At 42.5% G+C, this 19,032-nt stretch overlaps 1 protein-coding gene across 8 annotated transcripts in view; it reads left to right on the forward strand.

Moving 5' to 3' along the window:
* PWWP2A (PWWP domain containing 2A) overlaps positions 1-19,032 on the forward strand; it is a 93,521-nt gene that overhangs the window by 46,221 nt on the left and 28,268 nt on the right. For 2 of the 8 annotated variants that reach the window (XM_036846715.1, XM_036846718.1), the window contains exon 1: positions 11,705-12,411. The exons of 1 other annotated variant lie outside the window; for it this stretch is intronic. In XM_036846715.1, the coding sequence (XP_036702610.1) occupies positions 11,822-12,411 (590 nt within the window). In that variant the 5' untranslated portion in view covers positions 11,705-11,821. Of the gene's footprint in view, positions 1-11,694; positions 12,412-13,240; positions 13,727-19,032 lie in introns of those variants that run through there. 5 more of the 8 variants (XM_036846720.1, XR_005019274.1, XM_036846719.1 and 2 more) reach the window with 5 other exon arrangements.

Genomic DNA, 19,032 nt, shown 5'->3' on the forward strand with positions numbered 1-19,032 from the left:
GAAGTCTTTTCTTTATGAAATGCTGATAGTACATAATAATAGTGATTTGGTGACCTTACCTGGCAAAATGAAGGGTTGGCATCCCTAAGCTTGTCCTCCACCAGTAAAATGTAGATAACGATACTTTCTAGATAATGTTGTTGTGATAATTAAACGAGAGAAATGTGAGGCGATGTCCTATGTAGGTCGGCTGAGCTGGAATTAGAGTTTTCTATACTAGCTCAGCCTTAGAGAAATACAATGTGAGCCACATATATAACTGAAAATTTTATGGTAGCTATATTAAAAACGTCGAAAGAAATGGGTAGGGGACTTTCCTGGCGGTCCAGTGGTTAAGACTTCACCTTCCAGTGCAGGGGGTGCGGGTTCAATCCCTGGTCTTGGAGCTAAGATCCCACATGCCTCGAGGCCAAAAAAACCAAAACATAAAACAGAAGCAATATTGTAACTAATTCAATAAAGACTTTAAAAATGGTCCACATCAAAAAATCTTAAAAAAAAAAAGAAATGGGTAAGATTAACTCTAATAATGTATTTTACTTTATTTTTAAAATTTATTTATTTATTTATTTTTGGCTGCATTGGGTTTTCATTGCTGCTCTGTGCCCCACAGTGGAAGCACTGGGTCTTAACCACTGGACCATCAGGGAAGTCCTAATTCTGCATTTCTAGATCTAGGTGCTAACAATCACTGAGCTATGCTCACTGTGATTTTGGTTCTATGTTAAGCACTTCATATATGTTACATAATTTAAAAAACAAGCCCTAGAGGAAGGTAGTTATTATTATTATTTTAAAATTTATTTATTTATTTTTGGCTGCGTTGGGTCTTTGTTGCTGCGCGCGGGCTTTCTCTAGTTGTGGCGAGCCGGGGCTACTCTTCGTTGCGGTGCGCGGGCTTCTCACTGCGGTGACTTCTCTTGTCCCAGAGCACAGGCTCTAGGCGCGCAGGCTTCCGTAGTCATGGCACACGGGCTCAGCAGTTGTGGCTCGCGGGCTCTAGAGCACAGGCTCAGTAGTTGTGGCATAGGGGCTTACTTGCTCTGTGGCATGTGGGATCTTCCCAGACCAGGGTTCGAACCCGTGTCTCCTGAATTAGCAGGCAGATTCTTAACCACTGCGCCACCAGGGAAGTCCCAATGTATTTTATTTAAAATATCATTCCAGGGACTTCCCTGGTAGTCCAGTGGTTAAGACTCTGTGCTTCCACTTCAGGGGGCATGGGTTCGATCCCTGGTCGGGGAACTAAGATCCCATATGCCACATGGTGCAGCCAAAAAAAATCATTCCAATGGGAAATCAGTATAAAAATTATCAATGAGATATTTATTTTTTAAATTTAATTGTTTATTTTTATTGAAGTATAGTTGATTTACAGTGTTGTGTTAATTACTGCTGTACAGCAAAGTGATTCAGTTATACATATATATATACATTCTTTTTTTATATATTCTTTTCCATTATGGTTTATCATAGGATGTTGAGTATAGTTCTCTGTGCTATACAATAGGACCTTGTTGTTTCCAATGGGATATTTTATAATATTTTTCTCCTACCAAGTCTTTAAGATGCAGTGTGTGTTTTATATTTACATCACATCTCAGTTTGGACCTGGTACATTTCATGTTTCCAGTAACCACACGAGGCTGGCGGCCACCGTGTTGGGCAGCATAACTCTGGAGGTATTAGCAGCAAGGCTATAGAGAGATACAGATTTCCACTCTTCCCTTGTCTGAATCTTTTAAAAATGTGAAATCAAGCTATGAAAAGCATCTTTCTAATTCACCTTCCTCTCTTTGGGATGTCATTTTTTCAAGTGCTCTGTTCCTTGGCTGACACAAAGGAAAGGCTTTGGGCTCTGGGTGAACCTGGAAGAGGGGTGTAGATTTTCTCTTTTTGTGTGTGACCAGAAGTTCTAGCAGGAAAGAGTACTTTCTAATTTTAGAACAACAGAAACCACTTATTAACCCTCAGGCACAGTGCTAAGTGATTTACATGCATTACTTTATTTAATCCTCACAATGACTTATGAAGTAGGTTCTATTATCATGTTTTTACAGATGGAGAAATAGAGGCTCAGAGAAGTTAAGTAACCTGCCCAAAGTCACAAAGCAGGGAAATGGCAGGACTTGATCTCAGTGAATCTGAAGTCATTGCCTGTACTAATGAGCTATTGTGCCATCCTTTATCATTAGTAAATTGGAGAGTTAGCATTCAAATTCACCTCTGACTCCAAGTTTACCCATTCAAACACTCTCTGAAGCCGCAGGTTTCTCAATTTAAAAGGGAATAATAACAGTCACTTTGCAGGGTAATTTTAGGGATTAAATGAGCTAATTTACTTGCAAATCTGTACTGGAAATGGAAGTGTTTTGTCTCACTACAGGAACTCTAGTTCTAGCCTTTCACTAGGGGCTCATCACGATCTGATTACCATAAATTCGATAACATTCAGTAACAGTCCCAGAAAGTATGCCCAGTGCTTGGCACAAAAGGCCAAGAAGTTAGAAAATCTGGGGTGAGAACGTGGGCCCTACGCGCACCCCTGATGATGGAGTGCAGTGAGCAGAGTGAGCAGTTGGCCAGGAGTCAGGGCTGTCATATTCCAGTCAGAGCTGTCTCTCGAAGGGCTGAGAAACCTTGGGCAAGTCCTTTCTCCTCTGTAAACCGAGGGGACAGAACCACAAGGGGTCTGAACCCCTCCCCAGTTCTGAACCTTCCCTCTGCATGGCAGAGGACCGCCTCCCCGCCATGCGCCACCCCCCTACTCTTCTCCCCCCCCCTCCCCCCGTAGATTAAAGGCCCAGTGCGTCAGCCACGTTACTGCGAATGCACTTGGTGCCTGTTCCGCAGTGGGCGGAAAACGCAGAGGTGGCCTTATTATGAATGAATATCCAGCAGAAACCATAGGGTTGAGGCTTCAGAGAGAAGTCACTATGGTGACCAAAGCAGAGAGAAGGAGCGCGGGCTCCAAGAGCCCTCCAAGGTCTCTAGTCTTTCGTTCCCGGACTCTGCCGGGCTCTCCCCACTGCTAGCTAGCTCTGCTGAGTTAAGTGCCTCAAGGTCAAGGGAACAAAGAGAGGAGGACAACTAAATTGGCTTGTCTGTTCCCTTCTTCGTCAGCATCCACAGACCTGGGTGGAGTGGGCTGAGTCTGAAAGGAATTCGGATTTGGATACGGGGGCCAACACTTACAGAAGAGGGTCGCCTCTGAGGGTTCAGGGACTGTTTGGGGAGGGGTGGGGGGGAGGGCGTGGGAGCGGCACCACCTCCAACGCAGCAACGAGAAGACAGCCAAGGTCTATGAGCTCCCTATGAATCATTTACAATCCTTGAAAAACACTTTTGGGACTTGCTTCTCGCTTTCACCCAGTAAACACACGAGAGCAAAAAAAACGATGTCTTGTGGGCCAAAGGAAAACGGAAAGGGCAGGCTGGTGGAGCCCCTGGGTTCTAGCATGGGGACTCCTGTTCCTTCTGCCCGTCAGATCCCAGGCAACGGAGTCATGCACACCCTGTCCAGGCAGCCCATGTTTGGAATCTTCCTATGACAAGGCTACCCAGGCTCCGTTTTCTTCACTTATGTAAGTATTTATTTGCTGAAGTAAGATTTTAAACATTTTCCGTCAGAAATACATGTTCATTGTAGAAAAATGAGAAAATCAGGATAACTGGGACATGTAGATGGGCAAAAAGAAAAAAACCCACAGTGAGCCTACTCCCTAGAAATAACCATTCATTTAGTCATTTGTTTACGAATTGTACAAATATTTTTGAAGGCCTACTGTACTCCAGGCACTGTGCTCTGTAGGAGAGGTGCAAATGATGCACAAGACAGACATCACAAGGGTTTTTTTCTATGTATAGCTTTACATACATTCCTTCCTAAAAAACCTCTGCTGTTTTAAAAACAAACAAATACAAATAAAACAGAGAGTAGGAATTTGGTATAAAAATGAACCGAAGCTACTTAGAACTGAATATGCAGTTCATTTTTTATTTGCATATGTACCAACTGTGTAGTGAGAGAAATTACTGGGGGTAAACACTGAATTAGCTGCATGGAAGTGAATAGCCATGAACTAAATGCTAAGACCAGGGCCTGGCCTGCAGCTTCTGGCTCAGAATTTACACTGGACGAACCAAATGACCTCCATGCTCCCGCCCAGGCCTCCAGACCTTTGGGAGGGATAATAAGAATAGTTGCTGCTTCTTAGACCTGGTCCAGTTTTTTTGAGGTAGAGATGATTATTATCATTTGACGTAGAGATGAGGAAACCAATACAGAGAGAAACTGTGATGACACAGAAGCAATTCTATCAAAATGATCATGGGTTCATGGTTTTTCAAGAATGGATGGCATATCACATGTACCTCTTTAGCTGAGGTTTCCACCCATTTTTCAGAAAGCTTCACTTAAGTCTGTCAGAACAAATGATAGTCTTTCCAGAAAAAAACACAGGGAACTCTTTATAATCAATGAGCAAATAGATATTACTCTTTGGTACCTATACTTGCTAGCTGTGTGACCTTGGGCAACTTACTTAACCTCTCTGTGCCTCAGTTTCCTATATCTGTAATGGTGATAATTATGCAATGTACCTCATAGGGATATAAAAGGCTTAATTGATTTAAGGCCTGGTGTGAAGTAAGCACTTGATAAATATTAGATATTACTTGGCCCAGCACTGTGCTAAGGAAGCTATAAAATAAAGTCCTTACTTTACAAGGGTCTAAAAATCTAATAATAGCTATCACATTTGAAATGATGGCAGAACCCAACCTAGAGGAATGTCAAGCAAATACAAGTTCTTAGAATTTTTTGATGGGGTGGGTACAATCAGGGGTGTTTAGAATCTAAGGTCAGGTTTTGTTTTTTCATATTTTCTACTTTTATTTTTAAGGTTAGATTTAACCTGTGGGCTTGGAACTAGAAGGCTAGACACAAAAATGCACACTGATATGCTATTTACCCAAGGATCCTGTCCCAGGGGATGGCTAAGGAAACACAAGAAACAGCCAAAAGATCAAAGTTGCCGAGAGCATATTCTTTGGAGACTGAGGGGCCCAGTCTTTAGCTTTGGAAGCTTTCTTTAACCTCTCTGAGGCTCCCTTTCTTGCTGGGTTGTTGCAAAGATCAGTGTTCGTTTCTGCAGGACACGAAGCATGAACCCTGACCAACCATTAGGGTTTGCCTAGGACTGTCCCACTTTTAACACTGAACATCCTGTGTCCCAGGAGACCCTTCAGTCCCAGACAAACTGAGATGATCAGCCTAGAACTACTCCCTCCCTTGGGGTCCATTTTTAAGGAACTATGTTGACATGGAAGCTGTTGAAAATATACGGAGAGGGGAGGGGAGCATGTGAAAGGACACCCAAGACCATGGAGGAAGATGTCTCAAGACAGTGCCCACCTTTGATGTACTTGATCCCCACCAGGCTCATCTGGCTGCTGTCTCAGCCTGACACATAGTAGGTGCTCGATAATGGTTGGGTCACTGACGGCTCTCCTTATAGGGATTGTCCTCAATACTGGGATTTACGTTTTTAATATGATGGCTTCTTGCACCTGCCAGTTTGAAATGAGGATCTGTTACGAGGGAGCAGGTAGTGTGGGGTGGAAAGCATTCACATCGAACAAGAGGCTTCAGCAGCGTCTGTGGATGAGTATGTGGGGGTGCAGGGAGGTTTGGGGAAACATCTGGATTACTTTTCCTTTTCATGTTTTAAAATCTTTAAATGATGTGACCCTCAGCTCCCAATGATCCCTGCCCCTTGGTATTCATGCCCCTGTATGATCTTCTCCCCTTGTGTTTGGGCTGGATCTAGTGACTTGCTTCTGATCGGAATACAGCACAAGTGACAGGATGCCTCTTCTGAGATTAGGCTATAAAAGACCGTGACTTCTCTCTTCCTTGCATCATTTCTCTCCGGCTCTTCTCATATGCTTGCTCTGATGAAGCGAGCTCTAAATCATAGACTGTTCTATGGAGAGGGCCACTTGGCAAGCTGAGCACAGCCACTGAGGAACTGAATCCTGCCAAGATCATATGAATGAGCTTAGAAGTGGGCCCTTCCCTAGTCAAACTTTCAGAAGAGACTGCAGCTCCTGCTGGCATCTTGATTATAGCCTGGAGAGAGACCCTAAATAGAGGACCCAGCTAAGCCATGCCTGGATTTCTGCCCCCAGACACTATAAAATAAATATATGTTGTTTAAGACACTTAGCAGTAAAAGATAACTAATACAAATCTGTACACAGAAAAGCACATATGTGCACAGCTTGATGAATTTTTATAAGCTGAACCTTCCTGTATAACTAGTGAGTAGATGAAAAACAGAAAATTATCAGAATCCCAGAAAACTCCACTCATATTCTCTTTTAGTCACTACCTGTACTGCCCCCCTCCCCCTGCCGAGAATAACCTCTATCTTGACTTCTAACAGCATAAATTTGTTTTGCTTGTTTTTGTATTTTATATAAATGTGATCACACAGTATGTAAAACATAGCTTTTTAGCAGATTCTCAGAGAGATTCCTCAATACATTGAGAACTGCTGAGACACATGGAGAGAGAGCCAGTGATTGACATGTCTGTCAGTAGTTACCCATCACGATCTTGGTCTGGAAGTGGGCGATCTGATTTTAGAAGAGAAATATTGGTTACTTGGACAAAAATAGGCCTAGAACAGGAGGAGCAATTTATTTGGCACTGTGGCTTCTCAGCCACGTGCTGTCAGTTAGTTCCTTTTGTCCTGAGTCTCCACTACCCATGCTTTGTCTGTCGGTAATTTGATTTCCTGAGAGGCCAGGCCCAGAAAACAAAAACAAAAACTAGTAAGCCATAAGTAGCCATTTATCCCTCTTCATATCACCCCAGTGTCTGGGTTTTTACTTAGTCTCTCACAAGTTTGGTTATTGGGAGTCAGAGCCCCTGGAGTATGATCAGCCCCAGATGCAATGATAATTCTGCATTTCTTTTTTTTTTTGGCCATGCTGTGCAGCATGTGGGATCTTAGTTTCCAGACCAGGGATTGAACCCGTGCCCCACAGTGGAAGCACCGAGTCTTAACCACTGGACCACCAGGGAAGTCCTAATTCTGCATTTCTAGATCTAGGTGCTAACAATTATTGAGCTATGCTCACTATGATTTTGGTTCTATGTTAAACACTTCATATATGTTACATAATTTAAAAAACAAGCCCTATAGGAAGGTAGTTATTATTATTATTATTTTAAAATTTATTTATTTATTTATTTTTTAATTTATTATTTATTTATTATGTTTATTTTTTGGCTGTGTTGGGTCTTCGTTTCTGTGCGAGGGCTTTCTCCAGTTGCGGCGAGTGGGGGCCACTCTTCATCGCGGTGCGCGGGCCTCTCACTATCGCGGCCTCTCTTGTTGCGGAGCAGAGGCTCCAGACGCTCAGGCTCAGTAGTTGTGGCTCACGGGCCCAGTTGCTCCGCGGCATGTGGGATCCTCCCAGACCAGGGCTCGAACCCGTGTCCCCTGCATTGGCAGGCAGATTCTCAACCACTGCGCCACCAGGGAAGCCCTATTTATTTATTTTTGTCTGCGTTGGGTCCTTGTTGCTGCGCACGGGCTTTCTCTAGTTGCAGTGAGCGGGGGCTACTCTTCGTTGTGGTGCGCGGGCTTCTCATTGCGGTAGCTTCTCTTGTTGTGGGGCACAGGCTCTAGGCGTGCGGGCTTCAGTAGTTGTGGCACACGGGCTCAGTAGTTGTGGCTCACGGGCTCTAGAGTGCAGGCTCAGTAATTGTTGCACACAGGCTTAGTTGCTCCGTGGCATGTGGGATCTTCCCGGACCAGGGCTCGAACCTGTGTCCCCTGCATTGGCAGGCGGACTCTTAACCACTGTGCCACCAGAGAAGTACCGGAAGGTAGTTATTATTAAGACATTTTATAAATGAAGTTAAGCAACTTGCCTAAGATTATGCCCAGATCATACGCTAGTCAGAGGCCAACTGAGGAGTTACATACAGGTTCATTTGTTCCACTCTCTGAGTTTTTAGCCACCAAACTGTAGTACCCACAGAGCTCAGAGATCAAAGTCGGCTTGTGACAGTGAGGATGCACTTGGGTAGTCAGCTGGATTCCTTATCCCTGCCATTCATCTATCCACCCCTCCATCCACCCATCCATCCATCTATTCAACGATTTGTCCAATCAACCAACTATTCATCTGTTACGGTCTGAATGTTTGTGTCCCTCCAAAATTCATTTGCTGAAATCTTAACCATCCAGGTGGTTATTAGGAGGTGGGGCTTTTGGGAGGTGATTAGGTCATGAGGACAGGGCCTTTATGAAAGAGACTAATGCACTTATAAAAGAGGTCCAAGAGAGCACCTTTGCCTCCTTCTGCCAGTGAGCATACAACAAGAATTCTGCAGCCAGGAAGAGGGCCCTCACCTGACTGTGCTGGCACCCTGATCTTGTACTTCCAGGCTCCAGAGCTGTAAGAAATTAATTTCTGTTGTTTATAAGCCACTCAGTCTGTGGCATTTTGTTCTAGCAGTATGAATGGACTAAGACATCATCCAACCTTCCAACCATTCATGAAAACCTCTATCCATTCAGCACCAAATACCATGTGGCTATCCATTCCACAAATACCAAAGGCCTCTTCTATGCTGATCCTGTGCCAGGAGGAGACAGAAGGCAGGGGAGACTAGGATACAACAGCAGATGTAAAAGCTGGGGTCCCAGTATATTTGGAACCCCCCGAGGGCAGAATCTCGATTTTGTATTTGCAGTACATAAAATATGATTTGACTCCTGTCTTCCTTTCCAACCTTATCGCAGCTACTTATCTTCTTGCTTATTACTCTTCAACCACATTGGTCTCTTCCTGTTTCTGGAGTAAGCCAAGCCCTCTTTTGCCACAGGACTTTAACAATTGCTGCTCCTTTTGACCGAAGTGTTCATTCAGCAATGTCAATAGCTGGCTCCTTCTTATCCTTTGCATTTTAATTAAAATGTCTTGTCTTCAGAGAGGTCTTTTCTGACCACCTTATCTAAACGAGACACTCTCTGCCCCTCCCCCAGCTATTCCCTATCACCTCACCCTGTTTATTTCTTTTATGGCATTGCTCATAATCTGTGAATCATGTTATTTATTCACTGCTTATTTTCTAGCTCCCTAACTAGAAAAATAACTCCGAGGAGGCTTTCATGTTCTTTCTGCATGCCTTCTGACTGCCTAGCCCAGTAACTGACATATAGTAGGCCTTGAATATTTATCTGTGGAATAAATCGATGAAAGATCTTCCCAGTATTAGAAAGCTTGAAGAGTAGTAGAGAACAGACCTTGAAAGATAAAGTAGGAACAGAGAGGGCCTTGAATGACAAGCAGAAGAGGATACACTTGATGTGAACATAGGGAGCCAGTAGAGGATCTTGAGTTGCAGGCTGAAAATGGTGATTTAGAAGGGTGACTTGATATGCCACCATCTGCTATAAATCCTTAATTTAAATGATTTACTGCAGCGTCTTGCAATGAATTACTGCAAGAGGTAATCAGGTCGTAGGACCTGAACTGTATTTTTTTCCATGTGGGGTATTATACAATGTGGGAACTCAATGTGGGTCTACAAGTTTCATAGGACTATATGTTTTGTTTAATTAATTGATTATGTTGAAATATAGAAAATTGATCATGGCGAAAACTCTGTAAGATAGGATCCATGCCTGTTTTCTGGAGGCATCTTGCCTGCAGGTGATAAATTATTTGCTCAGTGAATGAGTTAAACAATCATGCACTTGGAAAGACCTGGGTTCTATAGGATCTGCTGCTAGCTATCTGTGTGACTGCTAAGAAGACCTTTAACCTGGCTAAGGATCAGTATCCTCACCTGTAAAAGAGGGAGAAGATTTAACTCACAGGATTTTAAATGAGAGCTTATGGGAAAATCTCTGGTACAGAGTGGACACTCAGTAAATTTATTTCCTTCTGTTACTTTGGAGATGCTGATCCTGCCCTGACAGGGATTTCCTACTTGCCTTTCCCAAGAGCCCCAGGGCTTGAAATAGAGCATATGGTGATATTTACTTTCTCCCATTTTCAGTCCTTTCAATGTAAAACTGGAATTTTTTTCTTTTTGCTATTTTATTTTTTTAATTGAAGTATAGTTGATTTATAATGTGTTAGTTATAGGTGTATAGCAAAGTGATTCAGATATATATAGAGAGATATAGATATTCTTTTTCAGATTCTTTTCCATTATAGGTTATTACAAGATATTGAGTATAGTTCCCTGTGCTATACAGTAGGTCCTTGCTGTTTATCTATTTTATATATACTAGTGTGTATCTGTTAATCCCAATCTCCTAATTTATCTCCACCCCCCCCCCAAAAAAAAACTGGAATTCTGACTATGCAACTTACTAGCTGAGTGACCTTGAGCACCCTTTTTGTGCCTCAGCTTCTTTATTTATAAGACGGGTATAATAAAAGTACCTGCCTTATAGGAGTATTGTAAGGATTAAATGAGGTGTTATACTAAATGTCTGTACTAGTGCCTGGCACATAGGGGGTGCCCAATAAATGCTGGCTGTAATTAGTCTTTAGAATTTCATTTTTTACTCCCCCTCATGTTGGCAACTTTTCTCTCCTCGCTCCTGCAGGCATTCTCAGTGCTTACAATCTCTTCTGGAGAAAAGGCTCACTCTGAGCCTTTTGAAAGAAATAGGTTCAGTAGATTCTTCCAGACAAAACAAATCAAGAAACTTAAAGTGGGAATAGAGAAGTAGGGGCATTAGAACGCTGGAGAGGCTTTTTGCACCTGTGGCATACGAGCGGCAAGGAAAGATAAAGGCTGAAGCAAGTAACCAGGTGCGACCACTCTCCAGTGAATTTGGGTTGAAAATTGGCGTTCACGTGGAAGTTCAGCAATGCCTCTGTACTGCTCTCTGGAACATTCATCAGCTTAATCCAGTGTGCATGGTATCCTTCCTGTTTTCATTAGCATTTTACTACTTTGAAATAAGTAGGTGCATTGTTCCTAGAAAGTGGAGAGAACTCAAGGAAACACCCCTTGTGTGGGAGCTGAAGTGGCTGCCATGAGGTTATGGAGAACGTCTTGCACATCATTCTATCCCCAGCACCTAGCACAGTGCCTAGCATAGTAGGAGCTCAAATACTGTTTGTAGAATTAGCTTCAAACTTTAGTTGTTCTTCCCAAAGAAGCCTGTCGTGCCCACACGCGGCTGCAAGCAGGTCCGCGCCTAGAAATAACATTTATTCTAAGGACCTCTGCGCAGAGATTCTTGGGAAGCGGTTCCCCTCCCTCATTACCTCGTTACTCCTCCCCTCCGTAGCCTTTGAAAGAACAGGCACGGCACGTGATTCCCTCCTTTATCCCACCTCTGAAACCCTGGCTGATAATGGGCAGGAGCATAGGCCAACCATAAGACTATATTTTCTCTTCCATCCAATAGAAAGAGGCAATAAGTATAAGGCTCAGCTTTTGACTTCCCCCCGCCCCCTTTGAGCCCGCCCCCCACTCCTCCTCTAAGATTCGACATTTGACAACTAGTCTGGCCAATGAGAAGTTCCTACTCTGTATGGGGGGGGGGGAAATGGACTGACTGGATGATAGACGTCCCCACCTGGCCAATGGAGTATTGCAAGGGCGGGAGGGCTGTAGGACAGAACCAATGGCGCGGTGCCAATAACAAGTATCGGGGTAAGGGCGGGACAAAACTGTTCGGTGAAGGGAGGGGAAGGCCCAGGGAACCAAGCAGCGCTGCCGCCGCCGCCGCTGTAGCCTGAGTTGGAGGAGGGAGAAGCCAGGAAGAAAATGGCGGCCGTGGCTGCAGAGGCGGCAGCGACTGCAGCGTCCCCCGGGGAGGGGGGCGCCGGCGAGGCCGAGCCGGAGATGGAGCCCATTCCCGGCAGCGAGGCCGGCACTGACCCCCTCCCGGTCACGGCCACTGAAGCATCTGTGCCGGACGGCGAAGCCGACGGGCAGCAGTCCTCTTCTCAGGCCGACGAGCCGCCGTTCCCGCCGCCGCCGCCGCCGCCGCCGCCGGGGGAGCTAGCCCGCAGCCCGGAGGCGGTGGGGCCGGAGCTGCAGCCTGAGGAGAAGCTGCCCGCCCGGGTGGTGGAGCCGGCGGCAGCCGCGCCACAGGAAGGGCCTGGCCTTTCACCTTCCCCTGCATCGCCGCCCGAGGAGCCCGCGGCTCCCGAGGAGCGTCAGGAACCGCCGCTGCCCCAGCCCTCAGCCCCGGCGCTCGTGCCGCCGGCGGGCGGGGACTCCGCGGTGTCGCAACTGATCCCCGGCTCGGAGGTGCGGGTCACGCTGGACCACATCATTGAGGACGCGCTCGTCGTGTCGTTCCGCCTCGGGGAGAAGCTTTTCTCCGGGGTTCTCATGGATTTGTCCAAAAGGTACCGCGCCCGCCCCCAGCACGCCCCGGCCCGCTCGGTCCCCGGGAGGGAGCGAGCCTGGGCGGCCCCTTCACGCCGGGCTCCCGCCTCTCCGGTGCCCCGCCGCCTGCGCCGCCCTCGGGTCCCGCGCGGCGTGTGGCGCGCGCTCCGAGTGGGGCAGGCGCGCGGGGCTGTCAGAGGGCGGTCCCTGCCCCAGGTGGGCGCCTGCGAGGCAGGTGTGCCGCCGGGTGGGGGGACGCGGCTGCTTGACGGGTTCGCGGGTCTCACCCCACCCAGCCCCGGCCTCCTTCCGTGACCCGGCCCTGGCTCACCCACACTGCGGCGGGTGGGTCAGTGCAAAACACAGAAGGATTTTCGCAGAGAACGCGGTGCTGGGTAGGGGAGATTGCTCTGTTCTCAAATTAACCTTTAACTTTAATGAGGTCGGAGAGAGGGGTGTGTGCATTGGGGTTCCCAAAAGGTTAACTGCCACTCCTTATAAAGGGAAGAACATTTATTAAAACTGAGCTCTTCGACTGTTATTCTTACGGTTAGAACTAATTCCCCCTAGCACATTTGGCTAATTGGCTAATGATAACTTTTAAGAAAAGTCTAAAGAAGAGATGGGATTTTTTTTTAAACCTTTAATATCAAGATGGTGTGGTATAAAAGTGTTAAGATACTAACTTCTAAAACCGTAGATACAGTTTAAATGGTTGAGTTCACCTACAAACCTCGTTTTAGCATATTTTCATTTTTTAATTTAAATTGTTTATGGGCATTGCTTTAAACAGATGAAGATACTCTGTTCAAAGTCTAGAGTTAACCTTTTTATTCTCTTCTTTTGCAGATATGAAGTGCAGAGACTCCCATTCACGGCTTTCCATTCTGTTTCCTGCAACAGCACACACTGATGGTATCTCACCTGTTTAGAAATGGCTTATTTTAGTATGTTTTACTTGTAACTGCTTGCCCTCCCATCAAGACACAAGAATCTTCTCATTTAGGGAAGAAAGCCATTTAAAATACATAATTGAAGTATGGGAAAAGATGGGAGCCTTTACAGTTACTTCAAACATTGTTAAATCTCAAAAAAAATTTTTAATTAGTTTTTTTATTTTTAAAGAATTTTGGGTTAGGACTTTTGCACTTTTGTTTTCAGTATTAGAAAGCAGAATAAGACCAGTGTGCTTTCTACTGATGTATTTAATAATAGCAAGAGAGAGAATGTGTATGTTCGTTCAGTAGTGTGTATGCTATTGAATCAAACAGAAGCGAAGGCCAGTGATTGTGTGAGAATCTGGATTTCAAATCTGCAAAAGGAAGGTGCAAAAAGGTAAGTTGTTTCTGGGAATGGAATGGACAGTGCTTTCCTGTTTTGAGGTGCTCGTTGTCTTGGTGTTTTGTTTTTTAACATTTTCTTTCATGGGGAAAGCCACTCGTTTTTTGAGTTTTGGTCTGTTTTACCTACAGTGCTTATAAGCAGCAGCTTCTTTTGTTGGGGGTGCTATTCTTATTATGAACCTTTTACAATTTAATGTTTTGAAGTGAAAGGATCCTGTCATTAAAGTATTTTTTAAAACGCCATTAAGGGAACCATATCAACTTTTCATTCAGCAAATACTTATTGAGCACATCTGTATAAGGCACCCTCCTAGCTATTCTGAATATTATATGTATGAGACACAGTCTGTGCCTTCTAGAAGCTTATGTGGGAGTCACACACATTGTGGCAGTGGTGAGGAAATACAGCAGTGTTTTTAAAATTTAGCACTTCAGGGAATTATTGTTGGACCAGTGATTGACTAGTTGAGTATCTTTTTTCATAATTTTATATAATTTGGAAAAATAGATCTGCCAATATATTTTGTAATCTGTGCTACGTTGATTGCATACTTTATGCACAGTTTTGGGGTTAACCGATGATCCAGGAGATAACTCTTTACAGACTTTACCAAGACCGTGACTGTAGTCATCAGTTGCTTTAAAAATAGTTTGTATCAGGAATTCCCTGGCCGTCCAGTGGTTAGCACTCAGTACTCTCACTGCCCGGACCCAGGTTCCATCCCTGGTTGGGGAACTAAGACCCCGCAAGGTGGCACAGCCAAAAAATAAATAAATAAATAAAAAATAAAAATAGTTTGTATCCTATTTGAATTGGCCATTGAATGAAACCATTAGGTAGAAATAACAAGAGTTTCCTCTTATATGGGAAAAGAATATGAAAAAGAATAGACATATGTATATGTATAACTAAATCACTTTGCTGTACACCTGAAACTAACACAATATTGTAAATCAACTATACTCCAATATAAAATAAAAATTAAAGCTAGAGCTTCCTATTGAGTGCCTGTTAAGTACCAGGCTTTGTACCACATGCTTTAATCTTCATAACTCTGGTGGTATTTTTCATTTACATAGGAGGAAATTGAAGTTCCTTCAATTTGGCTAGCTTGTAAATGGCAAAGTAAGGGCTCAAATGTAGGTTGATCTGATTCTAAAGCCTATGCTTTTTCTAATTTCATATTAGGAAGGTAGTTGGGCTGGCAGGTTTCCTGTTAAGCAGTAAGTAAAGAATTGCATATTTCTGAAATATAGTGCTTATCTTGATGTTAATAGCTATATGGGATAATACAGAGGTTGTGTATGGGTGTTGGAGCCAAACAGATTCTTCAGTCAGCTCATAGCCATAGACGCTGCTCTGGAGTCTCCCCATTTCCTTAGCTTTCTACTGGGAATGTAGTAGGCTCTGAGGTCTCGGTTCTTGCCTCTTCAGTGAGATAATCAGGAAAGAAGTAACATTTGGGAGGCTACTAGGTGCATCAATCAATGTATGTGTGCTTTTCTCCGGTCTTCCAAGGGTCCAGTTATTGCTTTTATTAATTTTTTTATTCTGACATCATGCACGGTACAGAAATGTCTTAGGGTTGTCCAGCATGTAGAAAAAGTGTTTCATTTTAGAGTACAGGATTTCATATACATGTGGATTGATCAAGAGTCTGCTTTTATAAACATTTGTTGGACATTCTTCACCGTCCTGTTATTATATTATTTTTTTGCCTTATTTTTAGAATTATTTGATTGAAGAACACATTTTTGAAGAAACTCTTTTTGTGGAAAAAAAGGAGCAGGACACATGTAATTTTAAAAAAACCAAAACCTAAAGAGAAGAAAATGGTACTAAATAGTAGATTGATCTGGACATGTCAGGGTACTTGGGTGCTGACTTCTAGCACCTGCCTCTTCAATTAACACCATGACTTTGAGCATATCTCTGTGCCTCGCTGGGCTTCAGTCTCTAGTGTGTATGAGGCTAATTCATTTTGAGTTTAGGCAGTTCACTTTAAACACAAATAAGCAAACAAACTTAATGTCTCAGTTTATATAGATAAAGTGAATAGGGTGACCAGGTGGTCTGGTTTTCCTGTACCATCCTGGTTTGATTGTTACCTCCTCCTTTCTTTATTCAAAGTAGCTTGCTTTGGCAAGTAAATGACTTGGTCACCCTAAAAATGAGGATATTTGAATATCTGGTTAAAACGGATTTTATGTAGTGGAATATTTATTTGAATGCCTTTAAGTTGAGGCATGCATTCTCTATTTTATTCTAGGCCTCTCCACTGTTTTATACGCAGCCCTCTTAGGTAGTTTAAATTACCTGCCTACTCCTGAATTCATTAGCAATGTCTAATGACAGTAGTCTAATACTAGCAGATAAAGTAGACATCAGCTAACTCACAAATTCAGTCTTGGTCTTCCTATTCTCTTTTCCTCCTTAACCTTACGCTTTTGAAATTTTGACATAGGTACATTTGTTTCTTCATTTAGCATTATATAATAAGCATTCCTTCAGGTTGCTAAACTGTCTTATTTTAGACAGAATAATCAGTGGTTGTACCATAATATTTGTTTAATTTTCTTATTATGGTAAATGAACATCCATGTATTATGTATTATGGTAAATGAATGTCCCTTGCTTCGACATTTATCAGCTGTTAGCCAAATGTGTTTCATCCTATGCCCACCTCCAATGGATTATTTTAAAGCAAATCCTAAACATATAATTTTACCATAAGTATTTCAGTAGAGATCTGTAAAAAGATAAGAACTTTAAAAATTTAATTGTACTACTGTTGTCACACCGAACTTAATAGCAACAATTCCTTTACATCATCATGTGCAGTGTCTCAAATTCAACATCTAAGTTTTGTTCAAATTAGAATTCAAGTAAAGTTTATACATTGCAATTGGTTGAGAAGTTTCCTAAGTTTTTCATCTGTAGTTCTCCTGCCATTACTTTTATTTCCTTGCAGTTGATTTGTTAATCCATAGACTTTTTTTGGTAGAATTTTCCACGTTCTGGATTTTTTTTCCGATTGCATCCCCTTGGATGCATTTCCATAACGTTTTAAAAATAGGCCTTTTTCCTCAAGAGCAAACAGAAGGGACAACTGTAGGTCCCCTAAGGGCCTTGTTTTGGGTCCGTAGGAATGATACGATATCTCTTGCCTGCCTGCAAACTTCTAGGCCTATCCCTTAAACACACCTCCAACTTTAGTAATTCCAAACCTAGAAAAATTTAACCAGCCTTCAGCCCAGCCCTCTAAGATGGTAGTTTCTCAGTCTTCTCAATCTATTCTTGAAGGGACGTATTTAATGGGACCTGTGGTTTCTTCCTACAAGAGGGATCATTTAAACTGTTTGTTACTGTTCTCTACATCTTTAAAGTTATAAAGCTGCTTTGAAATCCTGAAAAACCTTTCTGATTCCATTTTTTTGGTACCTGATACGAATTAAGGGATCATGAAGTAAATGCTTATGCTTAAAAACCCTTGTGCATTTTAATTTTGTGGTACATGCTTATTAAAGGTTGTAGCTGGTTGTATTTCAGAATTGATCTTTTACAAATACTGCCTTTTCTGTGTGTGTATGCGGGTTGCATTAAAAATAATTGAGGTGATTTCTTTAGAAATCTTCAGATTTCACTAAGTTCTTAAGACAAGTTGTAGATTTACTTGTTTTTTAAGGAAATATAAACCAAGACAATGATTTTTTTTCTTTACAGAGATCATGAAACGTATGGTGCAATAGCCCTACTTTTGGTGGGAAAAATATACAGCCATTCTGGTGAAGCAGTGAGTAGTGATATGAGTAGCTTCTACTAAGCGTTCAGGTTGAGAATTTAGGCCCTCAAGTAGTATGCTTGAATGATTGTGTTGAGTTGTACCTATTTAAAACACTTTTAATATTTTTTGATGATTATTCTGCTTATACCGGAAGGTGTTGATAAAAGGTTTCCACAGTGAAATCGCGTTGAGACAAGTGCTAATCACTTGCTGACCCAGGCAGCTTTAGGACACCTACTGCTGTACTAGTATATACAGTACTGAGAGTGAGCTGTTCATCACTTGTTGGACTGCAGTGATTTATTTTTTTGGAAATGATTAGTTGTTGGACATTAAGAGTCTAGTTTGAATGTAAAGAATCTGTGTAACATCACATTATTAAATAAATTTCATGAACTAGGTAACTAGATGTGTTACACACAAATTATGCCAGGTATGTTTTATTGGAGTTGGGTCTCTAATGAGGTTAATTTTCAGCCTTTTATGTGTAAATAAGACCATACTTCACAGTGTACTGTTTTAAAGCAAAGCTCCTGATGAAACTAGGTTTAATCTTCTTAAGATCAGTTTTTCTGTGGGGGGCCATTAAAGAATTTGTGTATTATGTGTTCATCTTCTCTGTTATGGCTGAGTTAATTTCACATGGATTAAAAATGAAAGATATTCTTAGTAGTTATTTGTGCCTCTGAAGTGCATCCTTATTTCTTGATATTTATTCGTCCTGTTCTACCTTAATTCCCTAATTAATTGAGGCACACCAGCAGAACAGAGGTTGCTTTAGTGGCAGATCTTGCAGGAAAGTGGAGGTTAAGTTATACTCTGGGTGGATTTAATATAGAATGTTTTGGCTAAACATCTTTTGGGCAGTTGTTCTCAAAACAAATGTGCTTAAGATTTCTGAGCTCCACTCCACCAGTTTGTTTTTAACAAGGTGATTCCGATGCAGATGATTCTTAGAACATATTTGGAGATAATTGACTTCTAGGGGATAGTTTCGTCAAAATGGTGTGAAGGTAAATGTGTTAAACCTGTTTTTAAAGTTATTGGGTAATTTGATTGGAATGTAATTATAAAGTAAGCAATACACATGGGTATGGGCCACTTGGGTGGCAGATCCAGATACTTTTTGTAGAACTGGTAATTAGACTTGCAAATTTTTTCTTAAATCTGGCTGCCCACTAGAAATTTAAGTAGTCCATAATTTTTGTCTCTCTCCCTTTGTACCAAGTGGCCTTAAAACAGAATAATGGTTTTTTAGCTTTTTAAAACACATACCTTCTATAGTATTTGACTTCACTTTTCTGCCTATTCCCACCATCTAGGAAGGTTGCCAAGTTTTACTTTGTAATTAATAATAGCTACTATGTATTTCCCACTCCTGTTTTAGGCACTGTGCACTTTGTGTACATTGTTTCATTTTCTCTAGAAAATCGAATGAAGTAAATTCTGTTAATACCCATTTCACAGATAAAGACAGGAAGGCTCAGAGAGATTAAATTGCCTAGAACTATAA

This window comes from Balaenoptera musculus, chromosome 3, assembly GCF_009873245.2.
Source record: "Balaenoptera musculus isolate JJ_BM4_2016_0621 chromosome 3, mBalMus1.pri.v3, whole genome shotgun sequence".
Classification (NCBI taxonomy): domain Eukaryota; kingdom Metazoa; phylum Chordata; class Mammalia; order Artiodactyla; family Balaenopteridae; genus Balaenoptera; species Balaenoptera musculus.